Here is a 16,410-nt window from a genome sequence, read left to right as displayed (position 1 = left end):
AGTGATAGCATGGGAACATTAGGAACATATTTGACATCGGAGAGCACCATTTTCAACCTACACCTTCTGCGACCCAACCTTCAAGGGAAATCTATGAGGAATTTTTTTCAAGCATTTAAAAAAAATCTGAGATCAGGGATTCTCAAAGTTCTGTGACTGAGTGCCATTTTAAGGAGCAAGCCTTTGATAAAAGGGCCGCACAGCAAAAGTGCACACACTATGAGTTTTAATGACTACAGTGTATACATGTATACATGTATACAATGTGTGGCTATAGAATTATAGCACATTTTAATGAAAATAACAAAATATCAAGGATTAAAAAATAACGCATTATGAGTATTTTAATTGGTTCAACCTCTGCCAAAAACGTATCATTGTGGTGATCTGAAAATCCGAGTGATGCTGTTGGCTGTGCACAAAATGATCATTTATATAGGCTATCAGTTCTTTATGCTGTGCTACCGTGAATTTGTGAAAAAACTTTTTTCGCATGACTCCAGTAAACAAATAATTAACAAAAAAAACGTTTAACAACAGTAAAACTACTTTAAAATATTTGTTTGCAAACTCTCACACATTGTGTTTTCACAAAACGTTGTAATGTCTTAACTTGAGCTATTTCTGGCCTAACAAAAACTAAATAGTTCTTGCAGTGTGGACACAACAAAAAGGGGAGAGTTGAAAAGTTGTCTGTTTCCACTTTAAAGGTCCAATGTGTAGAATTTAGGGATATTATTAGCAGAAATGGAATACAATATTCATTACTATGTGTTCATTAGTTTAAAAACACATGAAAATTAGAATCACTGTGTATTCGGTACCTTAGAATGAGCTGTTTATATCTACATACAGAGCAGGTCCTCCTCCACAGTTTGCCGTGTTGTTTCTACAGAGCCAGACAGACAAACCAAACACTGACTCTAGATAGGGCCATTTGTATTTTGAGACATATACGAGACGTCTGTCTTAATAAAATATTGTCGGAACCTGCTTTCTTCATAAAATCACTTGAGTTTGGTGAGGAGAGGCCAGCATTACAATCCAGGAGTGGCAAAATGCACATTTAATGACAGTGAATATACTGTAGACTTACTAAATGTGGAAAAACTGAAACATATTGTACATTTAAAGAGAAATTGTTTAAGGTGTTGTTATTTATGGATGATTATGGAAAGGGTTTACTGGTCCGGCCCACTTGAGATCAAACTGGGCTGTATGTGGCCCATGAGCTAAAATGAGTTTGACACCACTGCTGTAGGGGTTATTCAGGGTAACGTAATGAAAATCAAGAGAGGGGGGTATGACGCACAGCATTGACCTGTATTTGATTACCAGTGACCCAGTCATCTCAGACGCTGACATCAATACTCCCATGCATGGTTAACACCGGCATAAAAGGGTCTTCAAAAATAGAACAAGTGCCAGCTTTTGCTGATGAACCCAAAAACAATGCAGCCATTATCTGCAAAACACCCTGACAGAGAACGCGGATTGTGTCAAGATCTGTCGATTACTTCATGTAAAATTACAAATGGCATTGTACTTCAACTGTCATCCGGTGGGGAGTTGTTTATCGCTGCTGTAATGACGGGGGATGAATGTTTTGATGGAATTTTAGATCTGATTCATGAACCCGTGACCACATTAATCTCTGACATTGGAGATGCAGTTGTGATCCAAATATAAACAAGAGGGTCGCCCTGCCACCAAAATCCATCATAAAGGACTCGTACCTGCTCCCACTGCACAATTAATATACAGGTCTATTAATGCAGCGACTGGAACTAGACAAAGAATAAATCAACTTTTTCTGATGCTGGCAATAACATAACATCCTTTTACTGACAAATGTTCCTCTAACAGACCAAATATAGTGTAGTTAGTCTACTCTTTCCATCAATAGATGCATATTAACAATCTCCGTATAATAGAGCAACTTACATAACTTATGCATTCAGTATTTATTAATAACAGAATCTATGCACAGTTCTCTGCCTGTAAGGTCTGGTGTGAGAAACTGGAAATGTTTTTTATTGTTCATACTGGCTCATTAAAGGGGATTGCAGTTCTAATATAAATCAAATGGAACTCTCTTAAAATTATTTTTGACAAGCACATTAACTGATATTTTTATTATTTTGACAATCAAGACATAACAAATTTAATTATAGGGTGGTAATAAAAATAAGAATCTGTATTGTGGTTACACAAGGAAATAACTAACTGTGAGAGCACTGCAGTTATGTGTGATTAAACTGTGTTTTATGCCCTTTTTTTTTTAGGCATAATGGGACCCCATTTACTCCACAACATCGATCTGACAGCTTTAGTTACTTTCACACTATGATTCACATTTACCTATTCACACTCACATTCATACACTGATGGCCGAGGCTATTGTACAAGGTGTCTCCTGCTTTTATGTTTTTATACATTCACACGCACTCACACACCGATGGAACAGCATACAAACTACTTAAAATTATCTCTATATAAACAGCATGAAATTGGATTTTAAGTACTTAAAATGAGCTCTATGTAAAAAAAACCCCAAACACAACAAAAAACACATCCATGCATCAATAATTACAGTCCTTTAATATCCTATATATCCTAATATCAGTCTGAAATGGGCCATTCTGCATAAGGAGTACTGTTACTTTTACTTTTGGTACTTTAATTGGGCTATATTTTTTCTTCTTTTCTTCTTCTTCTTTCCCACTTTTGTACTTTTACGTTAAGTTGAACTTTGAACACATGCGTTTTACTCATAACAATAAAAAAGTATTTATACACTATTAAGTGCGCCATGCTTAGTGTGTATATCATTGCTGTGAAAAAAAGGTTTTTATAAGTCTAAATTTTTCCATTTTCCATCTGTTAATCATACCTGCTGGTGCCTTCAGCAGATGAGTGAATTTACATAACAACTTCACATTATTACTATTGTTATATTATCGTCAGCATGAGATATATACTTGCTTTCATGGACCTACAGTGTTTCTCAGTTTATTAAGCGCACAGCCCATACGCTCTGAAAAGCGCTCCTGCTGCTTGCCGTAGTTAATTGTAAACACGGAAGTTACGCTGCTTTTAGTGCTCTGTTGTCATGTGCTGAAGAGAGTATGGCCAGCTAGCTATCACTGGACTTATCGAAAAGTATTTGAACACTTTTGCGAATTACCAGCTGGTGCTTAAATACTTATCAAGCCTGTCCACGTTGAGAAATAAAAGAATATAGCGACAGCTTTGACTGAAAATGCGAAGGGAGTCAGTGTTAGCTAAGTACCGTTAGCTTAGCAATTTCCCCATAGGAATGGCAGACAAAAAAGAGAAAACATTCAGATTTGTGATCGTGGGAGGTGGCATCGCCGGTGTGACATGTGTTGAGCAGGTGAAAATGAATTGTTAAGTAACATGTTAGATCTACATATTATATCTATTAACCTGGGCGAGGTTACTAAGCTTATGTGGCTAACTACTAAAAATTAATCTTCATTGACAGCTGTCATCCCAGATTCCGTCAGCTGAAGTGGCTCTGATTACAGCAGGTCCCCATATCAAGGCGGTGACCAACTATAAACAGGTCAGGATGATGATGATGATGATGATGATGATGATGATGGTGGTGTATGGGGCAACATTGTTATACATACACACTAATGGCTGAGAGGGTTTGTTTCCCTCTTGGTCTCCCAGACAATGAATGCATGGACGCCTGTACTTTTATAGTTTGACTTATTTTGTTTTTCCTGAATATACTTTTGTATTATTTAGTCAATCACATGTCATTCTGCTCAGTTTGCACCCACTAATCTTCTGCTTTGGTCTTCTTGTTAAGGTGTCCAGGACGCTGGAAGAGTTTGATGTGGAGGAGCGATCATCCAGTGTTTTAGAGGAGAAGTTTCCCAACCTTACTGTCATCCACTCTGCTGTCAAATCACTTAACACACAGTCACATGTAAGTAGCTCTTCTACAGACTGTAGTGGCAACTGATAAATCAAAATGCTGTGTATAAATGCAATAATTTTTGTTATATGTAATGCTCTGTTTGAAGTTGTGTATTGTTTCTGGTTTGGTATGCTAGATTTGATAAGAAACTGTAACACTTCTGGTAACATTTGTATGTTTCAACACAATTTAGATTGATATTTCCTGCTTCTATCTCAACAAAGGCTTTTTAGTGACTGCTATTCAGTATTTACAGTATTTTTTTTAATTCAGTCATTACACATAATACAATGAGTACAAACAATACAAACTGTATGAGCAAAATCACCAGTGTACGTGATAAATAGTGACTGGAACGGCTCAGGCAGAAGCAAAAGCTCATATTTGCCTCTCCTGCATTCTTATCAATTTAATCTACCCTTTTAAGAATAAAAATAAATCATTCAGACTTGTAACCTTAAAAAAATATTGTTGTAAGCCATTCTTTGGAAAACCAACAATTAGTCACATATTTTTAATGTTACATTGGCATTGTTTCACATTTTAAGAGAGAAATTTAACAGAGACACATCTCCTTTTAATCTCTTTTTTTGCTTTTGGTTCAGAGAAATTACCAAGAAACTCTTAAATCACATTTGCTCTGGTACTAAAAAAGTTCTTTGCACACTTAGATAGATAGATAGATAGATAGATAGATATACTTTGTTGATCTCAAAACTGAGAAATTGGGGACTTTCTTGGATTGACTTAGTTTTCACTCTGAACAGTTTTTGGATTATTTTTTAATGAACCAAATCATTTCATTTTATGGTTTGGTATTTTGAAAATAGCTCATTAGTGTAATTATAGTAACCACCTTTATTAATGACACATATGGCTCATTTTTGTAGTAAGACTCAATTTCTTGTTGTTTATTATCTATCTACTATCGCCACCTGGTGGACATATGGTTACAACATTTGTTCAAAGTGCTGTTTTATAGGACTGATGCGACAAAAAAAAAAGTCTTATGCCCAAAACTGAACCCAGATCTTTGAAAAGGAACAAGAGAAACAAAAAGCTCTATGTGACATTTCATCACTATTTTCCATTCTTCCTTGTTTTCTCAGTTTGTGGAAACAGCAGATGGACGGGTTTTTGGTTATGAGAAGCTGTGTATCTGCAGTGGGGGCAGACCCAAACTCCTAACCCAGGACAACCCTTATGTCCTGGGGATACGGGACACAGACAGCGCCCAGGTACAGTCTCATCACTCTGGATGTGTGTATTGTCATTGACATGCAGGTGTGAGATTCCTTAAGACATTTAACAAGTAAGACCCTCTTACAGTGGCGAGAAGCTTCCTGTTCTACAGACAATAAGATACTCCAATTTCATTTTGTTTGTGTTTTGTTCTGTGTGTGTATTTTCATCCTTTCCTCTATTCCTGTGAAAATTCACCTGTGCTGCACACCAGTGGAACCAATGTAAGAAGTTACTGTGACACCCTGTCCTTAGTCAGGGATTAATCAGCACACAGATATTGATGCTTAACAGTTTTCCTTGTTTTTGTGTTTCAGGAGTTTCAGAAGCGGTTATCCAAAGCAAAGAGAATTGTTGTTGTTGGCAACGGAGGGATTGCTCTTGAATTAGTGTAAGTAAACTATAACCAAAATGCCTAAACAAAATCTTAAGTTAAAAGGTGCATGCATTTGTAAGTATTAGTAAGTAAGTAAGTTAGTATGTACTTTTAACATGCTCTGCATTTAAATAGAGGTGTGTGTTACATTTTCTAAGACTGCCAGGCCTTCATTAAAGAATGAAAAAAGTAAAAAAAAGAAAATAGTGATGAATCCCGGATTTCTACTTTAACGTTCATATACAGGAGTTAAGCCCAGATTTGTACTTACACAGTGTTTGTGAATGAGGCGTAATGTGTGATAGTGTTCTTTGTCGTTTGTATTGTAATTGTAATGTAGCTGAAGAGCACTGAGATTGTATAAGACCCCTTCATATGATATTACCATCATATTCAGAGATTTTTTACGCCGTCCAGTCCTTCAAGGTCTCTGAACATGTTGTGGTTAGATATGAAGTGGAGGGCTGCGAGGTGATCTGGGCTGTGAAGGACAAGGCCATAGGAAACACCTTCTTTGACGCCGGCGCGGCACAGTTCCTCATTCCGTCATTGGAGGCGGACAAACCACAAAGAGCTGCTTCCTGTAAGAGACCTCGCTACACCACAGAGGAACCAGCACCCGGAGCACCCCAGACCTTCACAGCAGGTCTTCAGCTTACCTTTAGTGTGACACGTGCCTTTCTGTTCTTTGCTTATGCAGCACTAAAATCTGTCGCAGTGTGATTCTATTGTTGTTTTTATGTGTGAATTTCCAGATAGAAACGCTCGAAAGCAGGGTTCTGGTGCTATAGAGGCTGGCAGTGCCCTTGGCCCAGACTGGCATGAAGGACTAGTTCTACAAGGAGCAGAGCAGGTGAGATAGTGTGTGCAGCTAGTCTGTTTCTATAGATGTTACCTTCTTCATATGTCTTGACCTTCATGTTATGTTACACCTTCCTCCTCTTATCCCGGGTCTCTTCTCTCTGCTGCTCTGCTCAGGTGTCCCGCAGAGTTTCACTGGAATACCAGTGTGAAGTGGAAAAGATCTTCACCTCTGAGGAGCTGCTCAGTTCCCCTCAGAAAACGCTCAGACCCGAGAATGGTGAGAACCACGCCCCGCTGCTCGAATCTGGACTCATCCTTTTCCTCGCTCCCTTTTTTCCTTACTACTCCTCACTCAGCGAGCTGTGCTTTCCTTTCAGAAGGATCCTGGCCAGTTTACATCCAGCTCACCAACGGCAAAACATTTGGCTGTGATTTTGTTGTTAGTGCCACTGGTGTCGTGCCGAACACTGAGCCATTTCTCCATGGCAACAATGTAAGTAAACTCACCCATATAAAAAAAATAGATGGGGGGGTGCTCTGATGCCAACCATAACGAATTATAGAAAAAAGAAATAAGTACCAGTACAGATAGATAGAGAAAGAGAGAGAGACTTCAAATGGTCACATTAAGCGTAAAGCTTATCAAATGGTGAATAAGGACTACATTTATTCAAGGAATGCATATATAAAGGAAAAATTTGCTCTCTTTTCTTTTACATCTTCATGTGCATCAAGTTTGATGTTAAGTAGTGCAATTGAAGGCCTCTAGATGTCACTGAAGGACAGATAAGCTTTCATTAGCACATTGTGTCAAAATTAGTGACATTTTAAAGCAAAGAGTTTGCATATTATTTTCTTTCTCCTTTTTGTGAACACAAATATAATATAGATTTTTTGCACTTGATTGCAGCTTTGAAAGACAAACCAAAGACCAAATCTTTATGTCTGATTTTAACTATGAATAAAATATGTGATCTGTGTGACTCTTAGCAGCCATACCTGCCAATAAACCCTCATGACATGCCTTTACGGTCTATTCTTATTACTGTCAATAGCAACACATAAAACTCAAGAGACACTGCACATGGTAAGAATATTAATGAGACTACATGTTGACAGTGTCCAGTATTTAGTTTAGTTTATTTAATTTAGAAAAAGGACAGCCTGCGTTGACACTGATCATTTATAAGCAATAAAAACATAGTTGCACCAGATTTAGTGAGATGCTAATTTCCATCTGTAGTCTAAAAACGAATTGACTGACGCAAAAAATACAGTAACAATACGGAACAGAAGAAAAACAGACGTCCCACACAACAGAGGATATTAGGCACACACCAGACAGCACAAAACACAACACGGTATACACAGTAACCACATCCTTATGACAAAGTTACATGTGCAGTTATTTATGCACTGTGCAATGCAAAAGTCAGCACAGTTAAAATGACCAATGCAGATTTCTTGCAGTATAAAAAGTAACTGAAAATTGCACAACAGTATGAAATACACAATACACAGATTTAAAAATTGATCAGTTTACCAGTGCAGATTCCTTACGCTAGAGAGACCAGTGGGTGCACATTGCACAATACAAATTACAATATGAAATACCAATTAATGCAACTGATGAAGCACAGATGCCTTACACAATAAAAGAAAAAACACTGCACAATACAAAGTGCAATACAACATATACAATTTACTATACTATAAGATGTCAAGATTAGCAGCACACAAGGGTAACAGCTAACATCAGGACCCACTAAGGTAATCTCTAACACCTATTTAAGATTAGTGCAGACACAAATTATTGCTCAAAATCCAGTTTTTAATATCATAAGGCACTCCAAAACGCTCAAAACATCATTTTAATACCAGTGTCTTATTGTATCAGAATGTTTGTATGACTTTCACTCGTTGGTCAAACTAAACTCCACTCTGTTACTTAGATCTATAAAGTCAGTAACTTCACAAAGACGAGAGATTAAAGCTGAAGTTGGTAACTTTTATAAAAATAAATTTTTGTCATTTTTGCTTAAACCGTCAAGCAGCTGCAACTGCAGCAGTTGGGAAAAACCAGAGTAAATTGTGTATTGCATGAGTTTGTCAAGAAGAAGTGGGTGTTATACTTCTCCTGTGTTGTGAATATGGAAAAAACTTTGATAAAACTGTAAAATTAAGCAGTGCTGACCAAATATGAATCAAGATTCTGTTACTGCATTGCCTATTTCTTGCCTCAAATGTTTTCAGAAAAATAATTTAGTGTGCTGTTTAGCTGTAAAATGAGAAAGTTTGTGACCCACTGACTAGAGCAGCAGGAAACAGGCATTCTCCTGAACGCGATATCTCAAGAATGCCTCAAAGGGAAGTTCACTTAAACATGAACTGATTAGATTTTGGTGCTTAAAGGTGGCTGTGACCTCACAAAAATGTTTTTGGCCATAACTCAAGAATTTAAAATACATTCACAGACTATTAGTCTCATGTACTTGTACAGCATGTAGTGACAGTTTAAGCAATATGACAAAAACCAACTGTGGCTTTAACGGTGATCCCTTTTTTTGGTTTCATGTATTTAGTTTGCTATCGCAGATGATGGCGGCCTGCAAGTAGACGACCACATGATGACATCAGAGCCAGATGTGTATGCAGCAGGAGATGTGTGCACTGCATGCTGGGAACACAGCCCGATGTGGCAGCAGGTAAAGTAACATGACAAATGATTGTATCAGCCTGTGTTTATTTAGAAACTCACGTACATCAGATAGTGCCTGATTATTTTCCTTATGTCATTCTCCGTGTCTGAATATCTACTAGGGTTGTAAAGATGCCGTCTGAAAATGATTTTGATAATTTCAGTTCTTTCAAAGCAGAGATCCTGTGCATTGTTTATTCCAACACATTGCCCATAATCCAGTTCAAACCAATTTGATTTTGTTGAATTGTTCTTCTAAAACGCTCACCGCTTTACAAATGTAAATTATTAAACTGATGTGTCATTAATCATTAAACATGTGTACTGTAAATATTTCACCGAAGTTCAAAGACAAACTTGATATCCTTGAGTTTAAGGTCAGTATGCAAATCTGGAGAAAGATAGTTGATTTTTTTTTTTTCCCAGGTTGTCAAATATTTTTGCATTTTGGGTTGATCGTAGAACTGATCTGCAAAGCATCGTAATTTGACAACCTAGGAATGACACTCAACAACCAACTTTCTTTCTCTGATAGCCTTTTATTCGTTGGATAATGAATTTACACACAGCACTTGCTATTAGGGCAGGCCATTGTAAATGAGTATGAAAACACACATCTGTAAAAATATACATTATAACTTTTTTGTCCTGTAAAAAGCCGATGTGTGCTATCAGCATTAATATAAGCCAACTATTTGAATTAATATCATTCAACAGGGAAGCTGAAATAGGTATTAATAGAAATTAAAAAACAGTTTCATATTTCCTCTATAATTTGAATTCACATAGTATGTATTATTTATGCAGATGCGTTTGTGGACGCAGGCCCGTCAGATGGGCTGGTACGCCGGCCGATGCATGGCGGCGCACGTCCTGTCTGAGCCAATAGAGCTGGACTTCTGCTTCGAACTCTTTTCACACATCACCAAATTCTTCAACTACAAGGTGCGTGACATTTTACTGCAGGGGCGTTGCTTAACCAGTAATAACCAGTATGTTAATCATCTACTGCGCATATTTCAAAACCCTTTACGGTCATTTCACAGTGCGACTTGGTGCCCCCTTGTCTCTTACCTCCAGTCTAATTCAAGCTGTGCATTTAAACAACTTCCTGTCTGCTGGTCCTTCCACAGGTGGTCCTGCTGGGGAAGTTTAATGGGCAGGGGCTGGGGCCCGACCAGGAGCTGCTGGTGCGCGTCACCAAAGGCCAGGAGTACGTCAAGGTGATACTGTAGTGGATAACAAAGTGCTTCTGCTAGGTTGTGTTGAAAAAATTGGAATTGGAAGAAAGCAATGAGCAACAAAAGAAGATATGACCCAAAAATTAGCAAGAAATTTGTAAAAAAAAATAATAATAATTTTAAAAAGTTAAAGAAAATTACATGAAAATTAGTAAAAACAAACAAACAAGAAAACACATAGAAAAATAAGGAAATCACCCATAAAAGGTCTTTTTTCCCATAATGCTGTAACATGAATTTAAATATGTTAATATTACAATTAGCTATAAATATAATTTTTCCCCAGCTTTTTTCTCTTTTCCCTTTTTCTCACATTTCTTACTGAAGTGCTTAGTGACACTTTTCCCATGTTTATTAAAGAATTTGCACCGATTTCCTTCTTGTTCAAGGGTTGAAATACTTGTCAAAGGTGTCTGAAAGTAGGAAAAGAAAAGTGATGTTGCTCCAGGTTTTAAAGGGTTAAACAGCACCAGTGTAACATATGTGTGGCTCATTTTTAAATACTGATTCACTTTCATCAAAAAAAGGATTTATTACACACACAAATGTACTGCCTTTTATGAAACAGTATTAAAGTCACATGCTGCTTTGATGCTGTTAGACATTCTTGTGCTGCCAATCGCATCAAGAAAATGTGTCATTAGAATTTTTGTAGCCATGTGAAAGAAACCACTGTTTACTGTGGGTACGGTCTAATGCTGCGAATGAGCCAGAAGCAAAACAGGATCAGATGGTTATTTCTTAAGTACCCCTTCGCCTCAAAAATGTATTTTCCGCTGTTTATGTTTCCTTAAGTGACCTTAACTATACTGACTTCTATCTGTGCAAAGTTTGTCACTAGAGTGGTGTTTCCATATTCCTCTCCTGAAAGGAGCGATGTGCATGCTTTTCCGTATAATCTGAGATACAAACATATGCTGGTCAAACTAGATTAGATACATCACTAATATAAAAACCAGCTACTGCCCGTAATGCAAATTCCAGCAAAGAAACCTGAAATGTCCATCACAGATCTAATTACACCTAATATACACTGTACCATCGTAGCAGATATTATAGTACATATCACAACCACTAACGCTGCGTCAGCCACTGCCAGTTAGCCTACAAGCTAACAAACAACAAAAACAAATAAAAGTTGCTAACTGCAATCAACATTCTGATAAATCTGCTCAAACAAGTATAAATCTAGCTGATGTCATCTATAACGCTGGCCATTTTGGCGCAACTGGCTCTTTTAACCTAGAGCAAGCAGCGGTGGTGGGCGGGCCAGAAGCCAAATCCAGAATTTCTTAATGGCACCTAACGTCCACTTGGACCCAAGGTGACTGTGACCTCACAAAACACGTTACTCAAGAATTCATACTCTAATTGTGACGAAATTTTCCATCAATGTCTAACAGGACAAGATGATAGTGATGACAATTTATATCTAAAAGGTCGCAGGTCAGCCATGACTTTATATTGTTCTGCAAACACACCCCTCTGGCCATTATTCAGCGCCATAATTCGGGTCAGATTCAGATCTGTGCTGCCGGGTTCAAGATGTGTGTGAAGCATCCATGTTTTCACCGACATGGATGTAAACTGTAATTGCAACTTGACTGGTTTGCGGAGGCATATAACTGTGAGGCTGTGGCTTTAGTTTACTATTCATGTGGGAAAACAATATTAAACAAAATATTTTACATACATTAAAATCTGTCTGGGGGGGAATTTTAGTAGATATATCTGCAGATGTGTCTCCTTGTCATTATTGAGATTTAATTCAACAGTGAAGAAATCATGTTTAGCCTCACGTTCAGACAGTTAACCCCTTCATTTCTGCTCCAGGTTGTCCTCAGTGGAGGTAGGATGGCGGGAGCGGTGCTGATCGGGGAAACAGATCTGGAGGAGACCTTTGAGAACTTGATCCTCAACCAGATGGATCTGACCCGGTACGGCGAGGACCTTCTTAACCCTGACATTGACATAGAGGACTACTTTGATTGAGCGTTCAGGGTGTGATACAGGAATACATGGAGCCTTAAGAATGTCTGATGGCATGAGAAAGAAATGTGGTTTCTATCATCTCTAAGTTAATGGGTGTGTCGGATTTTTAGGGGCAATGAGAAACAGCTGTCTGATGAAGTTGTAGCAATTATTTGGTTGATGTTAAAGGGAAACTGTACCAATTTTCACTAGCTCTGTGTCATCGCAGTGTGTACAAATGAACGTTGTTTGGCCTCCACCCCTGCTGCTAGTGCTTGCATCATGGGTGAAAGCCAGATACTGTTTTTCTGCACTCGTGGTGCATTTCATTTGCACTTAGAAAGCAGAAGTTTTGAATTCTCAGTCACATAATCTTAACTGAAATGTCCCCTGAAGTCTTGGGGTTGTTGAGTTGGATGAACCTCACCAACCCTGACCTCAAAATGCAGGATGGCTGTTCCACGCATCAACAGTAGTGAAAGCTGTAGCAGTAAAATGTTAATTAGCACTTTTCTCTTATTTGTGTCTCACTAAAACATTCATACACACGCTATTGCCCAACTTTTATATGTGGACATGTTGCTATGGTGCTTGAATGCCCAAAATATGATTTAATGCGTTATTATCACAAGGTGCCCAGTGACCCTTAAAAAGTCTTAGGGTATTGAATTCATTAATCTAAAAACAAGGCCTTACTTTGAATGAAATTGGCTTAAATTAAAATTTCAAAAGTCTTTCAGACATGCGAAGTGGGATTTTTTGAATTGTTTTTTTCTGGCTTTGCATTGAAAAACCTCAAAATAATTGGTAACATCTATTTTTTTGTGAAATAATTTAATAAATTCCTTTTCTTAAACACGTCATGATGGGAATCCAATCAGTGGAATCTCACATGCAGATTGAGAAACACTAAATCCAGTCAGAAATACCAGATAATTCCCTTTTGTTGGTAAGTACCAAATAGGTACTTTTATGACTGTATAATATTTTCATTGTCTTTAGTGTGTTCCACTCTAAAAAGGGTTGGGTTTTTTGCAACATTTGAAGTAGATAATTTAACTTTTTCACTGGACAAAACCAGTTATGTTTTATATTACAGTAAACATTTGGGCAAAATAATATTGTCCTTCAGTTTTGGTCATTAGAAAATTGGTCTTGAACTTCAATCAGAGTGGCGTTAAAAAAGCTGCCGTAACCTTTTATCAGTTAATATTCCTAATAGTGGCTACGCTGGCTAGAACTGGTATTGCTAACGACATCTTGGTTTTCCAATTTGTACTGGATTGCAGTCCACTGGGTCATTTCCAGCTCCGACCTCTGACTTCAATAGGTAAATTGAATGCAGTTAACACTGCACACACTGCAATGACACAGAGCTGGTTGAAGTTGCCTCTTAAGACACCTGTAAATAACAGTTTTTTGCTTTAAAATAAATTATTTTCAAAACCAAGTGTACTAAATTAGCACTAGATTGATGTGTTTAGATAAGGCTTAGGCATGGATGGTATGTAATATTTAATACCTTCTTAAAAATTTCATACATATACAGTATATGACTTAGAAGTGATAACGCCCAAGCCATTTGCTTCCCTTTTTTTCCCGTCATTTTATAAACTTAAATGAGAAACACTTGCAGCTATGAGACACTGACACCATTTTACTCCTCAGAATGGGATATGTTCAGCAATACATGGTGATAAAGAAACACAATCCTTTTGTTGCTATGTTGATTCTCTTGATCAAATTTCATCCTACACAGCAACTACGGCTCCTCCTGTGCCTCAGCAGGCGTTATAACAATAGACATTATCAGGATTGCACAATGCTGTCCATTGTTCCCTGGATATGTTGCTCTTGGAGATGCTGCTATTTGAAAATCCCCTAAAAGTCCACATTTTAAAGAACAAGAAACCTTAGAAGTTAAGTGGAAATAGCAATCACCACAAGCACAAAATAAATGACTAAAAGACTGCAAACAATTACCCATTTCTATGTGTTAGTTTACCTGTAGGTTTGTCTTTTATGAGTGTGTGTTTTTTGGGTCAGTGGTTCACCAACATTGATTTAGCTGCTACCATTGGCTGATAAAGGTTGATATGGCAACTCTGTGTGTTTAATAACTGAACATTGTGCCGAATGAGTAAAAATATATATGAGTAGCATGACAGCTATTGAGTAATAAGCCTGCAAGTAGTGAGGGGGAAAGAGGGACTTGTAGTTATTTTCCCTAACTTACAACTGTGGAGGACAAGTTTCCAAAAGAGACTGACGACATAAGAGCCATAAAAATGAATAAAACAAGACGACACCCTCCACTTAACTCAACTGGCGCTTCCCAAATGACCAGCTGATTGCACTGGGAAGCTCTCCCAAGTGTAAGTGTGCACCTGTGTGGGCAGAGAGCAAAGCACTGTTTACAAGATAAAATTCAAATCTCCGATGGACATGGAGGGTAGGACAATCGGTGCAATGAGATTCCTGGTAATGTTTTGCACAGAGTGTTGCCAAGCAACAATCCAGATGTCATGAACTGGATGCCAACGTGGACATTACACGGTCAAGCTGGCCTATGGTCAAGATGGAAATACACCAGGGTTGTCACCATTGATATAAAGTATATTTAGATTTATATATTTAGAGGGGCTAAGCCTCTGCAATGGGGGTTCTCAGGAAGTCTTTCCTCAAGTAGATTTTTTTTTTTTAAATATAGGCTGCACATAGGGTTTGCAGGTTGCAATTGACCTCTTTTATTTTTTTTAACATTATGGTCTGAATTGTTCATAACATGAATTGTTGTAACATGTAATATGTGAAATCACAGATATTGTAGAAGTTGTGCTGATTTTATGATAATTTTCTTTCACTTTGTAGTAATTTTGTTTCTCTGTGTGGTTGTTTTGTGTTTTGTTGAAGTAATTTTGTATCTCCTTGTGGTGGTCATGCCAGTTTTTATAGTTATTTTGTGTGTAATTGTCACTCCTTTGCATTATCTTTGAGGTCTTTTTGTGTCTCTTTGGGGTCATTTTGGGTCTCTTTCTTAAGAATTTTTGAGTCTCCCTGCAGTTGTTTTGTGTGTTTTCCGTCTCTTTATGTTCATTTTGTATAACCCTGTGGTTGTTATGCTGATTTTAATGGCTTTCTATTTGCAGTGTTTTTGTGTTTCTGTAGTCATTTTATGTCTCATTGTGTGTTTTTGTGTCTCTTTGCAGTTCCTTTGCATCTATTTGTGGTCACTGTTTCTCTTTAAGCCATATTGTGTCTCGTTGTTGTCATTATGTGTCTTTCTGTGGCTGTTTTACCCATTTTTGCAGTTATATTGTGTCTCTTTGCAGTTCTTTTGCATCTCTTTGTGGTCTTTTTGTGTCTCTCCTTTTTGTTTTGATAATTTAAAGTTCCTGCCTTAAGTGACATTTTGCGAGGGTGGCTGTGCACTTTGGGCCCCTAGGCCTGAGCCTGGAAAGTCCCCTTCAGTAATCTATCCATGTGTAAAGACTTTCATTATATGATGCTACTGCATTAATAAGACTGGGTACTTATGCAACGAATGATGGATATGACAAATAAGTAGATATTTAACTCCACCAGTAACCACTAATACCTGGCAATGCAGTCTTCTGTATACACTAAAACATTAACTTTTGCCATTTTTCCTTTGTAGCAAACGCATCAACAGTGTGTATGACACTAGAAAACTGGATTAACCTGAGTAAACATGGATTTACTCTCTGTGTGTCAGTGCAGGGGCTTTGACAGCTCTGACATTTGAAATGCTCAGACGGACTTTTACACAAAGCTCATTTCATTCAAATAGATTACTGGGGTGACGTCAGAGGCGTAGTGCGCTACGTGTGCCCGCTTGTTTGTATCCACCAAGGACTATCGATTTAAATTACCATTGTTAATTTTGAAATATAGAGCATCTTTGGTCATGTATTTGATTAGATCTTGTCTTATGACTTTATTTGTGTTATTTATCATAAGTGTTTAGGATGACATTGACATGAATTGCACATTTATATGTTTTTAATGCCTAAGCTCCACCTACGGTGCACGCTGACGCATTGAACACGCGCTTCCAGTGAGTCATTCATCTACCAGCATGCACCGGGAGATTTTTTTTTCT

General features: G+C 37.7%; 1 protein-coding gene across 2 annotated transcripts; it reads left to right on the top strand.

Moving 5' to 3' along the window:
• Nucleotides 1-3,077: 3,077 nt before the first annotated feature.
• On the top strand, nt 3,078-15,629 carry pyroxd1 (pyridine nucleotide-disulphide oxidoreductase domain 1). 2 transcript variants are annotated; one of them, XM_042511241.2, is made up of 13 exons: nt 3,078-3,397; nt 3,509-3,589; nt 3,845-3,964; nt 5,065-5,193; nt 5,515-5,588; nt 6,023-6,219; nt 6,329-6,426; nt 6,552-6,654; nt 6,755-6,870; nt 8,960-9,082; nt 9,883-10,020; nt 10,209-10,288; nt 12,150-15,629. In XM_042511241.2, exons 1-13 carry the CDS (start codon nt 3,320-3,322, stop codon nt 12,187-12,189), a joined length of 1,377 nt encoding a protein of 458 aa, XP_042367175.2. In that variant the 5' UTR covers nt 3,078-3,319; the 3' UTR covers nt 12,190-15,629. The 2 variants fall into 2 exon arrangements, with proteins under 2 accessions (XP_042367175.2, XP_042367173.2); XM_042511239.2 differs by having other exon boundaries at nt 10,209-10,298.
• Nucleotides 15,630-16,410: the final 781 nt, after the last annotated feature.

Source organism: Plectropomus leopardus, chromosome 22, assembly GCF_026936395.1.
Source record: "Plectropomus leopardus strain MGB_pleo_1.0 chromosome 22, ASM2693639v1, whole genome shotgun sequence".
Classification (NCBI taxonomy): domain Eukaryota; kingdom Metazoa; phylum Chordata; class Actinopteri; order Perciformes; family Serranidae; genus Plectropomus; species Plectropomus leopardus.
The sequence above is the reverse complement of the archived record's forward strand: the minus strand, read 5'-3'. Positions and strand labels throughout refer to the sequence as shown.